Source organism: Battus philenor, unplaced genomic scaffold (genome assembly GCF_028537555.1).
Source record: "Battus philenor isolate CCGP_79_NKW_IND1 unplaced genomic scaffold, ilBatPhil1.0.hap1 SCAF_29, whole genome shotgun sequence".
NCBI lineage: Eukaryota > Metazoa > Arthropoda > Insecta > Lepidoptera > Papilionidae > Battus > Battus philenor.
Window position 1 is genome coordinate 7,750,340 of NW_027181692.1, and position 17,986 is coordinate 7,768,325.

A 17,986-nucleotide genomic window follows, 5' to 3' on the forward strand; every position below is an offset into this window, starting at 1 on the left:
ACATGGTCGCAGGGATAATGCGAGTGGAGGACCTGGCGCACGTGTTCAAGGCTTCGCCGCTGCTGGCGCGCAGCGAGGAGGCTCGGTCGCTGGGCGTGTCGCTGCTCAACAAGTTCGAGCTGGCGCTCTGCTGGGACGCCCGCGTGCTGCTCGTGCCGCCGCTGCTGCCCGCGCGCGAGCCCAGCGCGCCACAGGTCAGGAAAACATCAGCCAGCGCTGCATTTAGGCCAAGATATTGATGAGGAATTCTACTTCTTCTTCTATTCAGCCGATGGACGTTCACTGCAAGGTATAGGCCTCCTCCAATGACCTCCAGCGTTGCCCACATCCAGCGACTTCCTGCCACTGTAACTATGTTGACGGTCCACCTAGTGGGAGCCCACACCGCGTCTACCAGCTCGTGGTCGCCAATTGGGAACCTCCTCAGCCATCAAACAGAGCAGTTCTTCGAGCTAGGTCAATGCTCTTGGTTCTTCTATTGATGTCGTCATTGGTGACGCGTTACCAATACGAAATCATTAAGTGCGTTCTTTATATATTAGCGAGATGATTTATATGCTACTATGTTATGCTGCAAAGGTTTATAATACTAACATACTATCGGCAACTTCGGTCGAGGTGGTGAAGGTAATTTGACGACATCGGCGCACCAACTTCAGCGATTTGATCACCCTTTCGACTTCAATAAGACGTATGTTGCAAATGTATATCATGAACATAGTTTCAATCTTAAGACGTCAAATGTTGAACATGGACCTCACTCACATTTACAATCATCTGTCCAATTTGTACATCGCAATTATTTTACGAAATATCCATGTAAGTGATGCTTGACGACTGCGGAACTTTTTAATAATTCTATGTATATGTGTCGATGGTCCTTAGAGCTTTGTCAATAAAAATAAAATTAAAACTTCTACCTTAAATTCTTCCATATCCTCTGCTATGTCCTTTAGTTGTAAAAAAGGTTCCCGGTGAATAGTACTTATTCTAAATATCTTCCTGCTTCAAAGAAGGCAGCATTTACGTAGAAACTAAAGTAAGGACTAAAATTAAGAATCTTAAAATATCAAGTCAACTATCGATGTGAATTAATAGATAAATAAAATGTAAAATTACAAATCGAAATTTTTTAAATTAAAATAAATATATAAAAAGAATGCTGTTATAAGAATCAAATTTAAAAAAGAATGCAGATGAGGAAGGTCATCAAAATGTGACGAATGAAAGGTTAATAAACATGTAAATTCTAAAAAAATTATTAAATGCGATATTGTAACATCCCTGTAACATAACAGAGGGAACAAAAGATCCCTCGAAATCCCGGGCCATGAGAGAAAATAAAATCCTCCGAAACGAAATTGGTCCATCCAGTCAGGAGTTTCGTAAGTTTAAACATGATTAGTGGACGGTGTATTTGTTTCTTTTTCAATAGTAAGTAAAATAAAACTGGTTTTAATTTATTTCGTGTAATCGATGTAACAGAAACTGTGTACAATTTTGATCCAAACGATGGCAGTGATTTAATTTTTTAATTCTAATAACTATTGTGGCCGCAGCGGTAATACGGAGCCTTCTCACGTACACGCACGGACGTACAGTTTGATAGTACGACCTGATCACGTTCTGCCCAGGTGTGTAAACCATGGAAGCCTTCTGGTCTGTGACGTTATTCTAGCGCCGCGTAAGATTGCATTGTATTGCTGGCCACTATGACAAGAATACTTTTTAATTCATACTTGGGCGTTTAAATTTAATTTTCGAACGTAGATTTGAATTTGGAAGCTGGCGGTAATGAGACCGCAGTCGTTGCATTTAGGTTCATTTTGAAACAACATGTACGTGTGTTTCATGTGTTTAGTTGTGAGTAGTTTAATTAAGTGATTGTTTTAATTTGTGTTCTGGTTGTGGTGGCAGCTGGCGCTGAGGTCCCGCGCGTGGGCCGGGACGCCCCGTCGCGCTTGTGCCGCAGCCCTGGCGCCTCTGCCGGCGGACTCTCCTACACCACCACGTAAGTACCTCCTGCTCCTTATTTTTATTTATTTATTTATATTAAAGACCCACAGATGTAGGTAACAACAATTTATGTTATCAGTGAGATAGTTATAAGGTAACAATTGTTACTAATTTTATATTTCTAAGCTTCTAAGTTTGTACTTTCTTACTGCCTTTTGTTACTGTCTATCTCCAATAAAGTTAATAAATAAATAACAATATATTTAAACTAGGAGACAATTACAAGTCTTCACTTATATCATTATACAAGGTTATAAACAGAAAATAAAGTAAATTTATTAACATTGCCGAAATAAGTTTGGGGTAAAACACCTCAATGAATATACGGTGGCTGTTAAAGAATGTCTTGCTTCCTACAGATACAAGTATTTGTTCGTACGAATAATAAAATTATCTAATAGATTCAGGCGTTACTTTGCGGAAGTCCATCTCGAGTAAGAAAATGATTAATATATAGCAACTTCCGCTATGCAGCAGTAGTCGTTTAATGAAGTGCACCGCCCGCCAGCCCGCTGATAAATGCGCGTGCGGCAAACAATGCGAAACACAACTACCAGAGTCAGACTCTGTGTTTGGCACTAATCGGTGTAACATAACTCCTGAAGATGCCCCGTGGAGGGGTGAAATGGCTCAATATTGGTCCTTTTCTTACTTAGGATAGGCTTCCGCAAGGTAACGCCTGATTCCATTAAATATGTATCTTCATTCTTTTATTTATATTTTCTTTTAAACTCTTTTGTTTTAATTACAATCCTTTCATACATCGCCTATTTTCCTTAGCCGCATTATTTCAGTATCACAATTTTGTTCACAATTTAGTTTCTTATTTTACAATTTTTTTTAACTCAATTTCTTTTTTTATCTGGTCTTTCTTAACCAAACCATGAAACTTTTATAATCGTTTTTATTAAGATGATATATATGTATATACCTCGTCGTGGTTTAACATCAGGCGAGACGGAGTTCAAATGTTTTGCCTGAAGAGGATAAAGAAATGTATTTAAATTGTAATTGATTTTATTGCGTGTGTCAATACGATGTGATGTAATGTCAAATGAGTGTTGCATGTGGTTGTGACAGAGGATGTTGGCGCCGCGCTGGTGGAGGGTCGGCGGGGCGGCGCGGCGCTGCGGCGGCTGCTGCTGCTGTCGTACGTGCCGTGCGGGTTCTGGGCGCGGCTGTGCGCGCGCGTGCTGGCCGACGCCGCGCTGGCGGCCGCACCGCCGGCGCTCTACCGCCCGCCCCCAGAGGTCACGCACACGCACAAATATATACATATATATATACACTAGCTGATCCCGCAAACGTTGCTTTGCAAAAAAAAAATAAAGTTTTTAATTTATAAATAAAGAACTTAAAAAAAAGGGTTGATCGTAGAGGGGTGAAAATTTAGGGTTGTGTGTATTTTGTATGCTGTATCATAAAATAAAAACCAAAAAAGTTGTCTAAAAAATAAAAAAATCACTTAGGGGTATGAAAAATAGATAGTAGCCGATTCTCAGATTTACTTAATACGCATATAAAATTTGGTTAAAATTGGTCAAACCGTTTCAGAGGAGTTCAAGTTCGAACACCGTGATACGAGAATTGTATATATTAGATATTTATTCACATATATGTATAAATATATATATATATGGTAATCGAGATGCAGGGATTTACTTTAAAGTCCTTCGTGGAGCACAAACATTTATTCTGAAACAACTCTTAACCTAAACCTCGCACGCTTCCTTCGTCGTTCAAACGTCGTTCGTCCCTCTTCCTCTTACACGCCTCTCTCTCGCACCATCTGACGTTCCTATTCACGTACACTATAACTTTCCATTCCCTTATATATATATATATATATATATATATATATATATATATATATATATATATATATTTTTTTTTTTTTTTTTTATACACACACAGAGAGAAATAAATACATATTTAAATGCGTACGGGTCCGAAGAAAAACTCTAGAGAAAGAGGAGTCGTGTATTCACAAATTTAATGTTGCTACGAAAATAAATGACCTGAACGCTTTTCTTATCTAATATTTATATATCAACACTGCACGTTCGTGATAGTTCTACTATTGGACGCTAGATGGCGCAATTCTAATAACATAATCCATCGATAGATGTCGCAGTCGCTGGAAAACACGCGGAAACATACGCCAAAGAGATACATATATTCACGATCATCAGGATCATCATCGCAAGATGTCATCAGTCGTAAGAAGTCCACCGCTGGACATAGACGTATCCAGCGATTTACAAAATTTTCCATAATCATCAAAATCATGTTAGTGTCATACGTTAAAATTGCTGACAGCTTTTTAAAAATAACACATTCATTCAGACGAGAGCCTCTCCTGTGTGTTGTCATAGCGATGTGTACTCATAGGAACCATTGAACGTAGATGGAGGTGGACGAGGTGGTGTCCAAAGCGTTGGACCTCAACTGGGGCTGGAAGCTGTGGAAGACTGGCATGAAGCTAGTGTGCGGTGAGCTGACGCTAGTGGCGCTGAGAGAGCTGCCGCCCAGGTTCGACCCGCTTCTGGGCGCTGTGGGCGACGAGGAGGACCACGATGAACTCTACCACAACGTCAGGTGACATTGACAATGGCCTTGTTTTTTAGTATGTGAAGATAAGGGACTTGATTTCTAAAAGGCAGTTCTTATGGTTGCTTTTTCAGATTCTTCTTCTGAATTCTAGACTCTTGGCTGCCGCCACGGCTTCTAAGTCAAACATAAGCGCTATGAAAAGCCTCTCTTTGGCCAGCGCTTGGACTTTTTTTCTGGTGTAGGTAGTGGTAGTTCGATAATGGTTAGGAGATCCAAGGGCTCCTACATACACACAGTTACGCGGTTCAACTGCATAACCACACGTGGCATTTCTGGCTACGTTATTCTTGACAAGCCATATTGGGTATCGTTCCGGAATGAACATAATTTTGTAGCCACCGTCATGTATGTTGATGCCAACACTTACAAAGTATAATACACTTATGGTGGTTTTACTGTCAACGTATTTATTGGTAACCGATGGTGGTTGGGACCGAAAGCTTCCCGAATGGCGACCAGGAGCCGGTAGACGTGGCACGAGCTGCTCCCCCCCCCCCCCGCTCTAGTTGGATTGATGACACAGGTAAGCTTACAGAAACTCACTGGATGCGAGCAGCGAAAGACCGGTGATCGATGTGATCTTTGTGGAGACATAATTATAATAATGATCTAGGTCAGTGAGCAGTGGTCAACAGTGAGGTAACGAATTGTGCGCCTGCGCAGGTTCCGCGTGCGTCAGGAGGGGGCGTGGTGCGAGTTGGACGTGCAGCGCTCGGCGTGCGTGGAACTACTCCTGCCTGCGCACGTGTGCGTGCTGCGCGGGCCCCACGGCCTGCCGCTTGGTGGATATCAGGTATGCGGACCTCACACTCAAATATCCAGGTAAAATACCAATACAAAATTACTATGATTACTCGAAGGTTCAATTGTTGATGAGAAGATCGTAAGAGCAGTGGCATTGGTTCATACCGCCATCACCATCCCGTTTGTTTGCAGAAAATTGTCGTTAGCTACCAAGTACAGTAAATTATTATCACATCAGACAATTGTCAATAGTTCGAATTTGAATTTGAACGTTCTAGAATGGTTTAACGTATAAACATTGTGGCTGTACTAGCCTACAATACTTGTAAAACATGGCGCTGGTAATGTGTTTGTTGTGTTTATTATTCAAGAGCTGTGTTTACTTATGCTTCAATAAATAAATTATTTATTGTTTATTCACGTGTACTATCGCTGCACTCAGCGGTGGTAGCTTAGCGGTAGCGGACTGAGACTTGCGATACTAGGTTGGATTCCCGTATTAATGATATAGGATTGGCACTGCACACAAATAAGGTTCTAGAGGATGGGAAGCAGTGTCCTCTGCGTACCATAGTACTACACTGCGATCGCCAAATCACCTGCCAAGCGTAGCAATAACATATTCCCTTGTAGGAACTACAATACGTTATCATCAGCGGCGCATTGAATAAGGAAATACCACACCAAAGCCCTCTATATGTACGTCGTGCGAAAGAGAGCGCGCTACAACACTTCTCGTCTTGTGATTGGCTGACGATTTTTATTGGTTGATATTATTTTAATAAATAAGAAAAGTACCAATATTTAGCCACTTCCGCACATGCAGTGGTAGTCGTGCAATGAAATGCACCGCCCGCCAGCCCGCTGATAAATGCGCATGCGGCAAACAATGCGAATCACACAACTGCCACCGTTAATTCACCCAACACGTGTTTGACCCCTCCACGGGGCATCTTCAGGAGTAATGTTACACTGATTAGTGCCAAACACCATGCATGTGCGGAAGTGGCTAAATATTGGTCCTTTTCTTACTTAAAATGGACTTCCGCAAGGTAACGCCTGATTCCATTAAATAAAATATTTTAATAGTTTTAAAAATTGGTATATATATATAGGCTAAACTTGATCAATGTATGCACTTCTACTTTGGTATTCATGTTGTCATTACCACCAAAACCTACCACTTCTAGATAGAATCTCACATCGCTCGTAGATATTTTTGGAGGCATATGCCTTGCAATATATATTTTAAGTTCAAATGTTGTATCAACTGGTTCACATCATTAGAGCATCAGCCTGGAGCCGAACCCCGAGATCCTCGCGAAGGTGCTGGCGCTCGTGTCCGACCACGTGGATCTGCTGCTAGAAGATTGGTACCCGTCACTAGGTATGACCTGAGTTACATTTTTTTCTTAGTATATATTACACAGTTTTTCTTTCGAAAATACTTTGCTAAACACTTTCAGAAATTCAACACGTTAATATAACATACATTTAAATATGTATTTGTACAAACTACTGTCGACCTGCCATGTAACTAAATAGGTACGCTTTTAACGCTGGTTTCGAGTTTTGTCTATTTGTATATGTATGTATTATCTCCTATATAAGATCTAATAAAATAATACCGGAGGATATGTCTACCAGTTAATTGTAAACTTTACACATAAATAAAATTGCAGTCTCTTTTTGTTGTGTAATTCGCATTGTTTGCCGCATACGCATTTATCAGCGGGCTGGCGGGCGGTGCACTTTGTTGCACGACTACCACTGCATGTGCGGAAGTGGCTAAATATAGATCCTTTTCTTCCTTAAAATTGGAGTTTGTTTGTAATATTAAAATAACCTCTTATTATACTTTCATATGAACATATAAACGAAACATATACCAAAAGTACATATTTTTAATTTTTTTCTTTCTGTCTGTTTGTTCCTACTTATCTCTAAAATTGTTGAAGCGATTCTGACGGAAGTTACACTTTCAAGTAGCTGATGTAGTTCAGGCTACTTGTGTTTTAGAAAAATTCTTAAAAGAAAACAGCCTAATTTTTTTCTAAATTCCACGCAGACCATGTCGCGGGCACAGCAATCTTTAATAAAATAATGCCAAGGTATTTGCCAATCAGTTAATTATAATAAATTATTTAAATAAGATGATAGATATGAGAATCCAGCAATATTGTATTAAGAAGCTTTAAGAACGACGAGAGAGACGAGAAGTCTTGCTCTTCTGTCTTAGTTCAGTCTTCGACTGGACTTTAAATAAATCTTACAAGACCACTTTTTATACAAATATTTTGATGCAGTCTATGTATGTATTTTTAAAGCTTATCTCTCATAAGCCAAGACCGGACGGACACGCGCTGTGATAGTGTATACCTCATGATATCACAGGTACTCGGTTCGTGCACACGTCGGAGGGGCGGTGCCTGATCACGCGCGTGGTGCCGTGCCCGGCGTGTCTGCGCGACGCGGCCGGAGCGCCCGCGCCCCGTGACCCCCGCGGGTCCGACCCCCCGCAGCCAGACCCCCCGCAGCCGGACCCTCCACCACACGACCCGCATCTTGCACAGGTACACCAAAACAACAGTTATATATATATATAGTCGAAAATGGCAAACACACACACTGTAGCCGTAGAAATACACACTGAAAGTGCATGTATACATACAGTATTAGCACGAACAAGCGTACATCCTTCCGCTCCGCGAACTCAGTACCGATGAAGCTGTAAAAGCCTTCAGAAACAAGAGACAAGCGTACATACATACAAACAACTATAGGTACGAACACTGAAGCCGTGGGTAGAAAGGTGAAGAGGTGAAGCAAAAGATACCAGCAAGAAAAGGACCAATATTTAGCCACTTCCGCACACGCAGTGGTAGTCGTGCAACAAAGTGCACCGCCCGCCAGCCCGCTGATAAATGCGTATGCGGCAAACAATGCGAATCACACAACCGCCACTGCCAAATTACTCAACACGTGTTTCACCCCTCCACGGGGTATCTTCAGGAGTTATGTTACACCGATTAGTGCCAAACACAAAGTGATCTCCTTTGGCACTGTCGTTATCAGCGAGCTGGCGGGCGTTGCATTTTATTGCACGACTACCACTGCATGTGCGGAAGTGGCTAAATATTGGTCATTTTCTTGCTTAGGATGGACTTCCGCGAGGTAACGCCTGACTCCATTAAATATTAAAGATACCAGCATTGAAGTAGCAGTGCACGTATCAAAGCATTACACACAGTGAAGCAGCAGGTATAAACAATGGCTTCATTGTAAGTACAATTACTTTTTATTAGCTGCAAATGTGCATGCTAAGGTTGATATCCTAAGGAACCGTATGCTACTTGACAGACTTGAACGTGCTGGGCAATCTTGATTCTCCAGCAATAGCAAGTGACGAGGCATTTAGGATTTAATTAAATACATTTGTGCACCGGTGCAGATGCTGCGAACACTGGACCTGGGCAACGCGGAGCACCGGCCGCTGCGCCTGTCCGAGGAGTCCAGGACTTCGGACGGAGACAGCGGCGTTGACGCAGAGTCTAATGGTATGCCCGACCAGTAGTTTGTTTTATTTTGTATACATCTTTATATTAAAGATACGCATATGTACGTTTTCACAGATTATTTAACATAATTCATGTCATATTTTTTATATATATGTATGTACACCAATACCTCACTTTGCGTCGTGGTTACGTTCCAAAAAAAACACGACGCAAATTGAAACGCCGCAAAGTGAATTAAGATTTTCTATAGCAAACCATGTAAAGATCGAAGATAGGTTCCAGGGTCATGAAAATACAACTTTATAAAAAGAAAATTGAACAAAGTAGACATTTAAAAAACAAAAACAATATAACTCTGCCAATAAATAAATTGGAATAATATTTACCTTTTTTATCCAGAAACAACACGTTAAAATTTATATAAATTCATTATTCTCTTTTTAAAAAAGTACAACACACTACGTAATTGAAACTGAACTCTAAAATTAGCAAAACAAAGTGAAAATAAAACTGTATTCAAATTGCGTTGATTTTTAGTTAGAAAGGGAATCCCCGAGTTTTGAACTTAATATGTTGTCAGTTGTTCTCGATAGATGGCGCTGTACGAACTAATGTCAACTTTATTTTTAGCTAACTATTATTGATGATGTAATTGATCTTATAAAATAATGCCATTTTGATTTTAATGTAAGAAACAAGATAAAAAATATTGGTAGTTATTGAGTATACTATAGTTTTATGAGAGACTGGCTAACTTGGCGTATTGCAGCTTCGTCGCGCATCGGCTCGGTGGAGGGGGTGGCGAACGCGAGCCTGCCGCTGGCGACGTGCTGGACGCTGGAGGAGTGCGTGCTGGCCAGCTGCACGGGGCAGCAGCTGCACTGCGCCAACCACGGCCGGGTCGAGCTGAGGGACGTCGCTCCGGACACGGTAAGAGGGTCACACAACAATACTATATAGCCGAAGTCTTCTAGTCACGTGAGCAGGAGACTAAACCAGTGTTTCCCAGCGTGGGCCTCTCGCCCCACTGGTGGGCAATTCAGAATCGGGCCTTACACGAGTTTGACCCTTTAAAATTTTTGTTTGTTACATACAAGGCCGTTGAGATTTTAGAAAGCCTAAGGTATGGTACGGCACAAAAAGTTTGGAAAAATTATGTTCCTGACCCACGAGCATGTAATCACAATGTAAATAACCAAAATTACTCAATTCATGACTATATAATAAGTTATGAAAATGGTTATGTTTAGGTTCTTTATTTTACACAGTAACATTAAATTTGTATTAGTATGAACACACCGGAGCGGGCACAACGAGTTGTATCAATGTGTTGACTTCTCGAAAGTGATTAGAAAAGCATATAAAGAATAAATATACATTTCATTGCGTCTAAGCGCGAAGGTCGTGGGGTGTGTATAAGTTTGTGTGGTGCACAGCTGCTGCTGGACGTGGAGGAGGAGAAGCGCGCGCGCTGGGAGCACGTGCAGCGCGGCGCGGTAGCCGGGCGTGGTGCGTTCGGCACGGTCCTGGCTGGTGCGTGGCGGCGACCAGGTCGCGAGCCCGTGCCTGTCGCCCTCAAGGCCCTGCAGCCGGTGCCACCACCAGCGCCTCATCACCTTAGCGAGCTGCAAGCCTACAAGGTACACCCCCCAAGTACAATACAACGTCACATCCATATAAAGCATTATTATTCAACTTAAAATTTATTCCAAATTGTCCTGATCTTAGATACTCATCGCATCAGCCGCTAGACGCCACTGCAAGGCATAGGCTTCCTCGTCAGCTACCGATGGTCTCCTGGCTCATGGCTGCCAATTATAGTAAACAGGGATAAAAAAGAACAAATATATATAAATAGTACAAACACCAATACAAAAATTGTTATTGTAGAAACAAAGGCACGGAGACTAATATTTGGCACATATATTCAATAATAAAAAAAAATAATGCTTGTTTATTATCTGTCCCTACAGAGTTTGTACTACCAGAAGTTACTGACCAGTTACATTCCTATTTAATTGATCATTAGATATCGAAACGTAAGATGTTTCTGGAGATTCTCATCTGCACAGAAGACGGTCTGCAACCACGAATCTGTGGCAACTGATCCCTCGTCTACCCTTTACATCAGGTTTCCCAAAAGCTAAGGTATCCTCTGCCAGTTATAGAAGGCGACTAAAGGAGCCTCAGGTTAGGGTGATTACAAAATGGGGTCTTTTTCCACCACTAGAGCAGTCCTAATTGGACAGAGCAGGACTGAACTCCTACGACACGGAACCATGCTAGAATGCAAAGTATTTACAATTGTGGTCAATTGTGTTGGTCAGGCGGCGGTGTCGCGGTGGGAGCGGGACCCCACGGCGGCCGCGTGCCGCGCGTACTGCGGGCTGCGCCAGGAGCTGGGCATCGTGGCGCGGCTGCGGCACCCGCACGTGCTGCCGCTGCTCGCCGTCTGCAACGCGCCGCTCGCGCTGCTGCTGGCGCTCGCGCCGCAGGTCGCTCATCTCCTTCATCATCACCATATCAACCAATACACACACTGCAATGCCATCACCTCTCCCAAACATCGTCACGATCACCGCTCTTACTCTGCCCAGCAATTTTTCGCTAACCTGACTATGTCATCAGTCCATTTGACGGGGAGATACCCGCGCTGCGTCCACTGTCTCGTGGTCGCCAAACGTGAACCTTTCAGCCCCAACGACCGTAGCTGTGAGAGACGCGTGTCGAGGAATCCTTCGAGTTACGACACAGACCTTAGTTACTTTACGGATCTCTTTAATAGAGTACAACACGAACCTGCTGAAACTACGTGAGCATCGTTTCAGGCATAAAAGTTCAACTAGACGGCTTCATCAATAGATTTTTAATGGGATCATTTGGAAGCGACAACAACAATGTGATACGTGGTCTTCCCTCTAGAAACTTAAAGTACGTAATTAAAAAGTATATACAGGGTCAATGACCAGCAGTACCCCCCGAATATATCTGAAATAAAAAAAAACTTCGATCCATGCCAAGATCCACCCCATGTCATGGTGGCGAGTATTGACACAAACCTTCTAACTCCCTCTTATAATATATAATTAACTCATATGTTATGAGAGTAGTTGTCGTGCACAGGGGGCGCTGGACGCAGCGCTGCGCGGGTACCGTGGGTGCGGAGCGCGAGTGGGCCCACGCGTGGTGCGCGCGCTGGCGCTGCAGCTGGCCCGCGCGCTCGAGTACCTGCACGCGCACCGCGTGCTCTACCGCGACCTCAAGGTAAACGCACACCTACACTACCTCCACCAGGGCTGCGCAACACGCGGCCCGCGAAGTATTTCTACAATTGAATTAATTCTATAGATTTTCTCCCGACGATATATTGTTATAAAATTAATTATATTTAAATTGTAGTACACACTAAATCAAGACAATTTGTTTGTGACGAGTACTCTTAAGTTGTTAAAATCTAAGATTTACCTTTTTCTCACTAAACATCGAAAACTTTTAAAATCTTACGTGAGTCACAAAAATGACGTTTTTGACAACAAAGTGCACTGCCCGCCAGCCCGCCGATAAATGCAGAGTGCACTCTGTGTTTTTCACTGATCGGTGTAACATATCTCCTGAAGATGCCCCGTGGAGGGGTGAAACACGTGTTGAGTGATTTAACGCTAATAGTTGTGTAATTCGCATTGTTTGCCGCATACGCATTTATCAGCGGGCTGGCGGGCGTTGCACTTTGTTGCACGACTACCACTGCATGTGCGGAAGTGGCTAAATATTGGTCCTTTTCTTACATAGTTGTGCTTGTTTTCAGTCGGAAAACGTGCTGGTGTGGGAGCTGCCGCGGCCTCAAGACGCTGCTGCAGCGGAGCGCGCCCCCGCCCCCGTGCCCGTGCACGTCAAGTTGGGAGACTACGGTAAGTGCCCCCATGATCCTCCTATATTTCATCACCAAGCGCCTTCTACGACTTTACGGTCTCCAGCGAAGATTATTGGTCTTTCGCTGCCCACATCCAGAAACTTCTAGCGACACTAACGCGCTGCCGCCGCCATTTCTGCCTACCGCGTGCTCCGCAGTATCGAGGTGGACGCGGTCTCGGCCCAGCTCTTCACGGGGCACGGGGGGTTCTCTGAGTACCTCCACAGGTTCAAGCTCAAGGAGAACCCTTCGTGGACCAGACCGTGATCCACCTTGTGGCCCAGTGTCCCGCATTCGGGGGACTCCGGCTCGAATTCGAGTGTCGGTCTGGCGTTAAAATCAGGGAGGAGACAATAGCCTCCCTGATAGGCGGAACGGAAACTAGGAAAGAATTACTCGCTTGTTGCAAGAAAATAGTTAAAAACGTTATACAAAAAAATAAAAATCCAAATATACAATAAGAAATGTGATAATGTGATTAAATAAAACTCAAATGTGATATATAATGTATTATAGAAAATAAATAAAAATGTAAAATGAAAAAATGTAATAAGAAAAGAGGAAAGAATGATAGATGACCAGAGCAAAAGGGTAAGAAAGTAGAAATGTAGTATGAAAGATAGATAACAGACCGAAAGAGAAAGTAAAATATGAAAGAAGAGAGAGAAAATGGAAAATCATGTGAAAAATTACATTGCAAATAAAGTCCCTGTCCCACCATAAATAGGGGGTACGAGAGGCCCCCAATAGCGGGGGCCATAAAAAAAGAAAAAAAAAACTTCTAGCGACAGTAAGGCGCTGCCGCTGCTCGCTGTCCGCGACGCATCGGTAGCGCTGATGCCGACGCGTGCGGCGCTTCTAACTCATCTCCTTCATCACCACCATTATGATGTCAGTCTGTACAGGCCCACTCCAATAGACCTCCCACAAATATCACCTTGACAATCGCTTAGCAGTGACTTCCTGGTCCACCAAGAGGTAGCATACTCAAGCCGCGTCTACTAGCTCAAAGAACCCTCGATTGTACGACTGATGTGTTCCATGCACTGTCACTCCGGATGTGCGATTCTTAGAACTGCGTCGATATACTCGTTTGTTCTACGGATCTTCTCATTTCTGATTCGATCGCACGACGAAGCTCTGCACAGATCCTCTGCATTGCTTGACCTTGAACTTTCTTGAAAGGCCCATAGTAAACGACCACGTCTCTGGTCACATCACCGGACTAGACGGAGCTATTGAGGTAGTATAGGACGCTTCGCTATAGAAACTGTACCTCGCTTGTGATTGATATCTACAATTCGATACAATCACTTGATACCGCGTGATATACATATATGTTCGCGTCTGCTTCATCAGACTTGCGATATAGAAGAATATAATGATGCGGAATAACCTTTGGCTTCAGCTAATAAGCAGCAAGCAATAGTTTCTTCTTTCTTTTACCGTCATTTAGGAATTATTTTCTCGATAATTTTCTAAGTTTTCTGTTCTTTCCTCTGTTTTTACCAACAGCAGTGTGGGTGTGATGAATAAGTTTTTTTTTATTTACTTAACATCTCTTGTACAAACTATGACGGAAAACTTTATTCTTTTCCTACAAATATCAAGTTCTTCCTCAAAATTAAGTGAAGTCATAAATGCCAAGAATCTTCTCCTGGATTGTTGTGTCAGCAACATGTATATAATGTGCGTATGCGCAGGTATCAGTCGGCTGGCGCCGCCGTCTGGCACCAAAGGCTTCGGCGGCACCGAAGGTTTCATGGCACCTGAGATCATGCGCTACAACGGGGAGGAGGAGTACAACGAGAAGGTAATGCAGCTCCGCCTGCTCATACATTACTTACATATACATATTGGTAAATACATACAAGTATTTTATAATATCTCTCTAACAACCTACTAGATGGCGCTAGTCGGTAAGGCACATAGACGTGGTACTGATTTACCGACGTTTTGCTAAAAAACCACTCTGTGTGTAATTTGAATAATTATATCTCACAAAAAATGAGTTTCTATCTTCCTGGACCTTGAAGAGCAGCCTTCGATCGTCAGCACAAGTCACTGCTGTTGCTTGCCGTTGACGCCGTTACAATGATGTACAACATCACCGCGAACAGCTCCTTGAAAAGCTTGGAATAAAAAAGTAGCGGTGACTTTGTCTGGCCAAGAGCCTCAATCTTGAGTAAAGAACCAAAAAAAAAAAGAAATTTTAATTGTATCAACTTCATCTATAAGCCTGCATTCAGCTTCCGATGACCATAACAATGTCTATTCAACTTATGGGAGGTCCTGTACTACCTGCCGGTTTGTGATCCTTAAAAGCCTTTAAAACTCCAGCAGCTAATTTGACTATTATGACCTGTTACAATTCTTTTATTAGGGTCTTAATAACTATTTATTCCTTTGTACGTTTTTATTATAATTTGTATTCATTACGCCTAAAAATTATTATGTAACATATTTGAAAGTCAATAAAAGTACAAATAGTTAAGACATTTTACCACTTTGTAAGATATAAGCGATAATTAAGCTTGGGAATGAGCACTATTCAAATTATGAATAACTTTTTTATAGGCTCTTCCCTGATCAGAAAGCATATAAATCCTTTATCGCTTGTAAGAAAGATGCCGGGAAACTTAATTTGTTTCTATTTCTATCAAATTGGTATCCTTGGCATCTTTCTTAGCATATACACGAGTGGTTACTGTCAATGATCCAAGTGGACAGCAACAAAAGTTGTCACTGCACCTGCAATTTAGCCAAAAACATGTGTATTTGGACCAGGTGGACTGCTTCTCGTTCGGGATGCTCTTGTACGAGGTGATGACGCTCCGGCAGCCGTTCGAGGGTCACGAGGCGGTGAAAGAAGCCGTGCTGGAGGGCGCTCGTCCAGCCCTCACTCCCAGGGTAAGGGTCAACGAAGATGCACTTGATTTTGTCATTTGATATGTTCAAGAAGGTTTCTTTGCTGAAGGTTCTTACTGCAAATGATGATAGTGAAGGATGTAGTATCCCCCAAGCTATTTTTTTCTTGTTCAATTTTATATTAATGAAAAGAACATAGTCGAGTTTCTTGCGTTTATTTTTCGGACGTCTGAGGCATTTCATTCGAATAGATGATGTCAACTTCTCGTCAAATATATATATATATATATATATATATATATATATATATATTTGACGAGAAGAGGTATATATATATATATATATATATATATATATATATATACCATCGTATTGTAATGTGTCAGGATAGGTTCCGAATTAAAGTTCAATGAAGATTGAAGTTCCGCGAACACGCTTCGTGTTCACGCCACGAACTCTACTTCACATCAACAACCAGTAACATATGACCATCGTGACGCCCCTAGACGTCAGACTGAACTCCTGGCTTTCCTTCACACTCCTAATGAAATACCGCAGCCAGGTAATTTTTAGACGGTTCTACGAAGTGTCGGTAGATGAGGAAACAATAAAACCACATATAATAAAGCGGAACACGCACAATGGAGTCCAAATAACTTTATTCTCGCGCCGTCAGCCCTGACTTGCTCGTTAGTAGTATGTTCTATAATTAATTTTTAAAATGTGTGGGTGTGTCTTCAGGACTTACAGTACCCGTGCAGCATGGTAGAGACGATGCGGCGCTGCTGGAGCGGCGCGCCGGAGCTGCGACCGTCGGCGGCAGCGCTGGTGGCCGTGGCTGCAGCGCCCGAGTTCCTGGCGCTGGCAGACGCGGCCGCAGCGCGCTCCTCTGCTGCCGCTGATGCAGCCCGCGTCCACCTACCCTCGGGTAACAGACTGCTCCTACTCCTGGTCACTTACGATACTTTCTTACCATGGTTCACTCATAATGACATTTACGTTCCCAACTATTTACTGCGATTTTGATTATGTCATGGAGTTAGGCCTCACGCTGCGTCAACAGGCTCGTGGTTGACACTCTACAACCTTTTGGCGCTAATGTCCATCAGCTGTGAGAGCAGTAATTCTTCAAAGCTTCGGCAGTGGCCTTAGTTCTTCTACAGATATCCGCGTTTCTGAATTTATTTTGCAGCGAAACTCCAAGCGCAGCCCTTTCCATTGCTCTCTGATGGCCGGTCCGTGGCGATCTTCACTATTTATTATCATCACCATCACTTTACCCTTAGACATCCACTGCTGGACATAGGGAGGCATCAAACGTTTTTCAACCTGGACAATAAAGTCTGTTCACTTTATCGGTGGACCTTTTCGGTCGTCAGTTCAGCGCGCTGTGTGGCCTACGTACTGCTTTTTTTTTTTTTTTTTTTTCGGTGGGGGAAATCTTCCGGTATTCAAGATGCCCTGCCTCTGGGGGAAGGACAGGGGTATGTGGGATTCCTACCCACTAAAACCCCCCCCGGTGGTCGCCCTCTGCGCTAAACAGGGGACCGCGGTATCTCCCGGTCAGGGATCGCCACGCGGTCTTCCCTTGCGCCTTGCTATTTTTCGATAGCCCGTCCCGGGGTATGCGTGGATACGCTACCCCCGAAACCCTCGTGGTACTATCACGATGGTTCGGGACCACGTCGAACCATCGTCCGCCTCAGAGTCGCCGAAGCTAATGGGAGTTTAGGGCCCCCACCCTAAACTCCCGCGACTCCGAAGGCCCCGTTCATGGTAGGGGAGCACCATTCCTCGGAGGGCCGTCGCGAGGCACGTCTCTGCGCTGACGGCGTCGTCTCCGAGCGGGATCTGTCCTCTGCCGATCCCGTTCGGCTGCCTCCTTCTGGACCATGACAGTCTCACAAAAAGAGGCCACGGCCCTCCACGCCGAAGACCCACTCAGCATCGCCGACACGATTGCTGGCAAGGAAAGGTCCTGTCCGATCTCGTCCGCCAGAATTCGCCGCTCCGACTGCCACGCCGGGCAGACCGCAAACGTGTGCGAGGCGGAATCCTGGGCGGCTCCTCCGCAGTGGAAGCAGTTCGCCGTCGCTTCGCGACCAATCCTACACAGGTAATCACCAAAGCAACCGTGCCCGGTGATCATCTGCGTAAGCCTGTAGGTGAGCCTTCCGTCTCGTCGCTGCATCCAGGCCTCGAAGACGGGCAGGATCGCTCCAACGACGCGTCTGCGCGCATAGCGCTCTTCCGAGAGCTTAGCGCGCCACGTCGCGAGCGCCCTGCGCCGTTCCTGCCGTCTGACCGCCTCGAGCAC

At 43.8% G+C, this 17,986-nt stretch overlaps 1 protein-coding gene across 1 annotated transcript in view; it reads left to right on the forward strand.

The window, feature by feature from the left end:
* Lrrk (Leucine-rich repeat kinase) overlaps positions 1 to 17,986 on the forward strand; it is an 82,468-nt gene that overhangs the window by 52,214 nt on the left and 12,268 nt on the right. The window contains exons 33-48 of the mRNA XM_068769670.1: positions 13 to 194; positions 1,918 to 2,011; positions 3,097 to 3,266; positions 4,424 to 4,614; positions 5,293 to 5,422; positions 6,661 to 6,760; positions 7,768 to 7,946; positions 8,825 to 8,930; positions 9,661 to 9,821; positions 10,328 to 10,531; positions 11,219 to 11,386; positions 12,015 to 12,155; positions 12,697 to 12,799; positions 14,505 to 14,614; positions 15,589 to 15,711; positions 16,411 to 16,597. Coding sequence (XP_068625771.1) covers positions 13 to 194; positions 1,918 to 2,011; positions 3,097 to 3,266; positions 4,424 to 4,614; positions 5,293 to 5,422; positions 6,661 to 6,760; positions 7,768 to 7,946; positions 8,825 to 8,930; positions 9,661 to 9,821; positions 10,328 to 10,531; positions 11,219 to 11,386; positions 12,015 to 12,155; positions 12,697 to 12,799; positions 14,505 to 14,614; positions 15,589 to 15,711; positions 16,411 to 16,597 — 2,349 coding nt within the window. The remainder of the gene's footprint in view (positions 1 to 12; positions 195 to 1,917; positions 2,012 to 3,096; positions 3,267 to 4,423; positions 4,615 to 5,292; positions 5,423 to 6,660; positions 6,761 to 7,767; positions 7,947 to 8,824; positions 8,931 to 9,660; positions 9,822 to 10,327; positions 10,532 to 11,218; positions 11,387 to 12,014; positions 12,156 to 12,696; positions 12,800 to 14,504; positions 14,615 to 15,588; positions 15,712 to 16,410; positions 16,598 to 17,986) is intronic.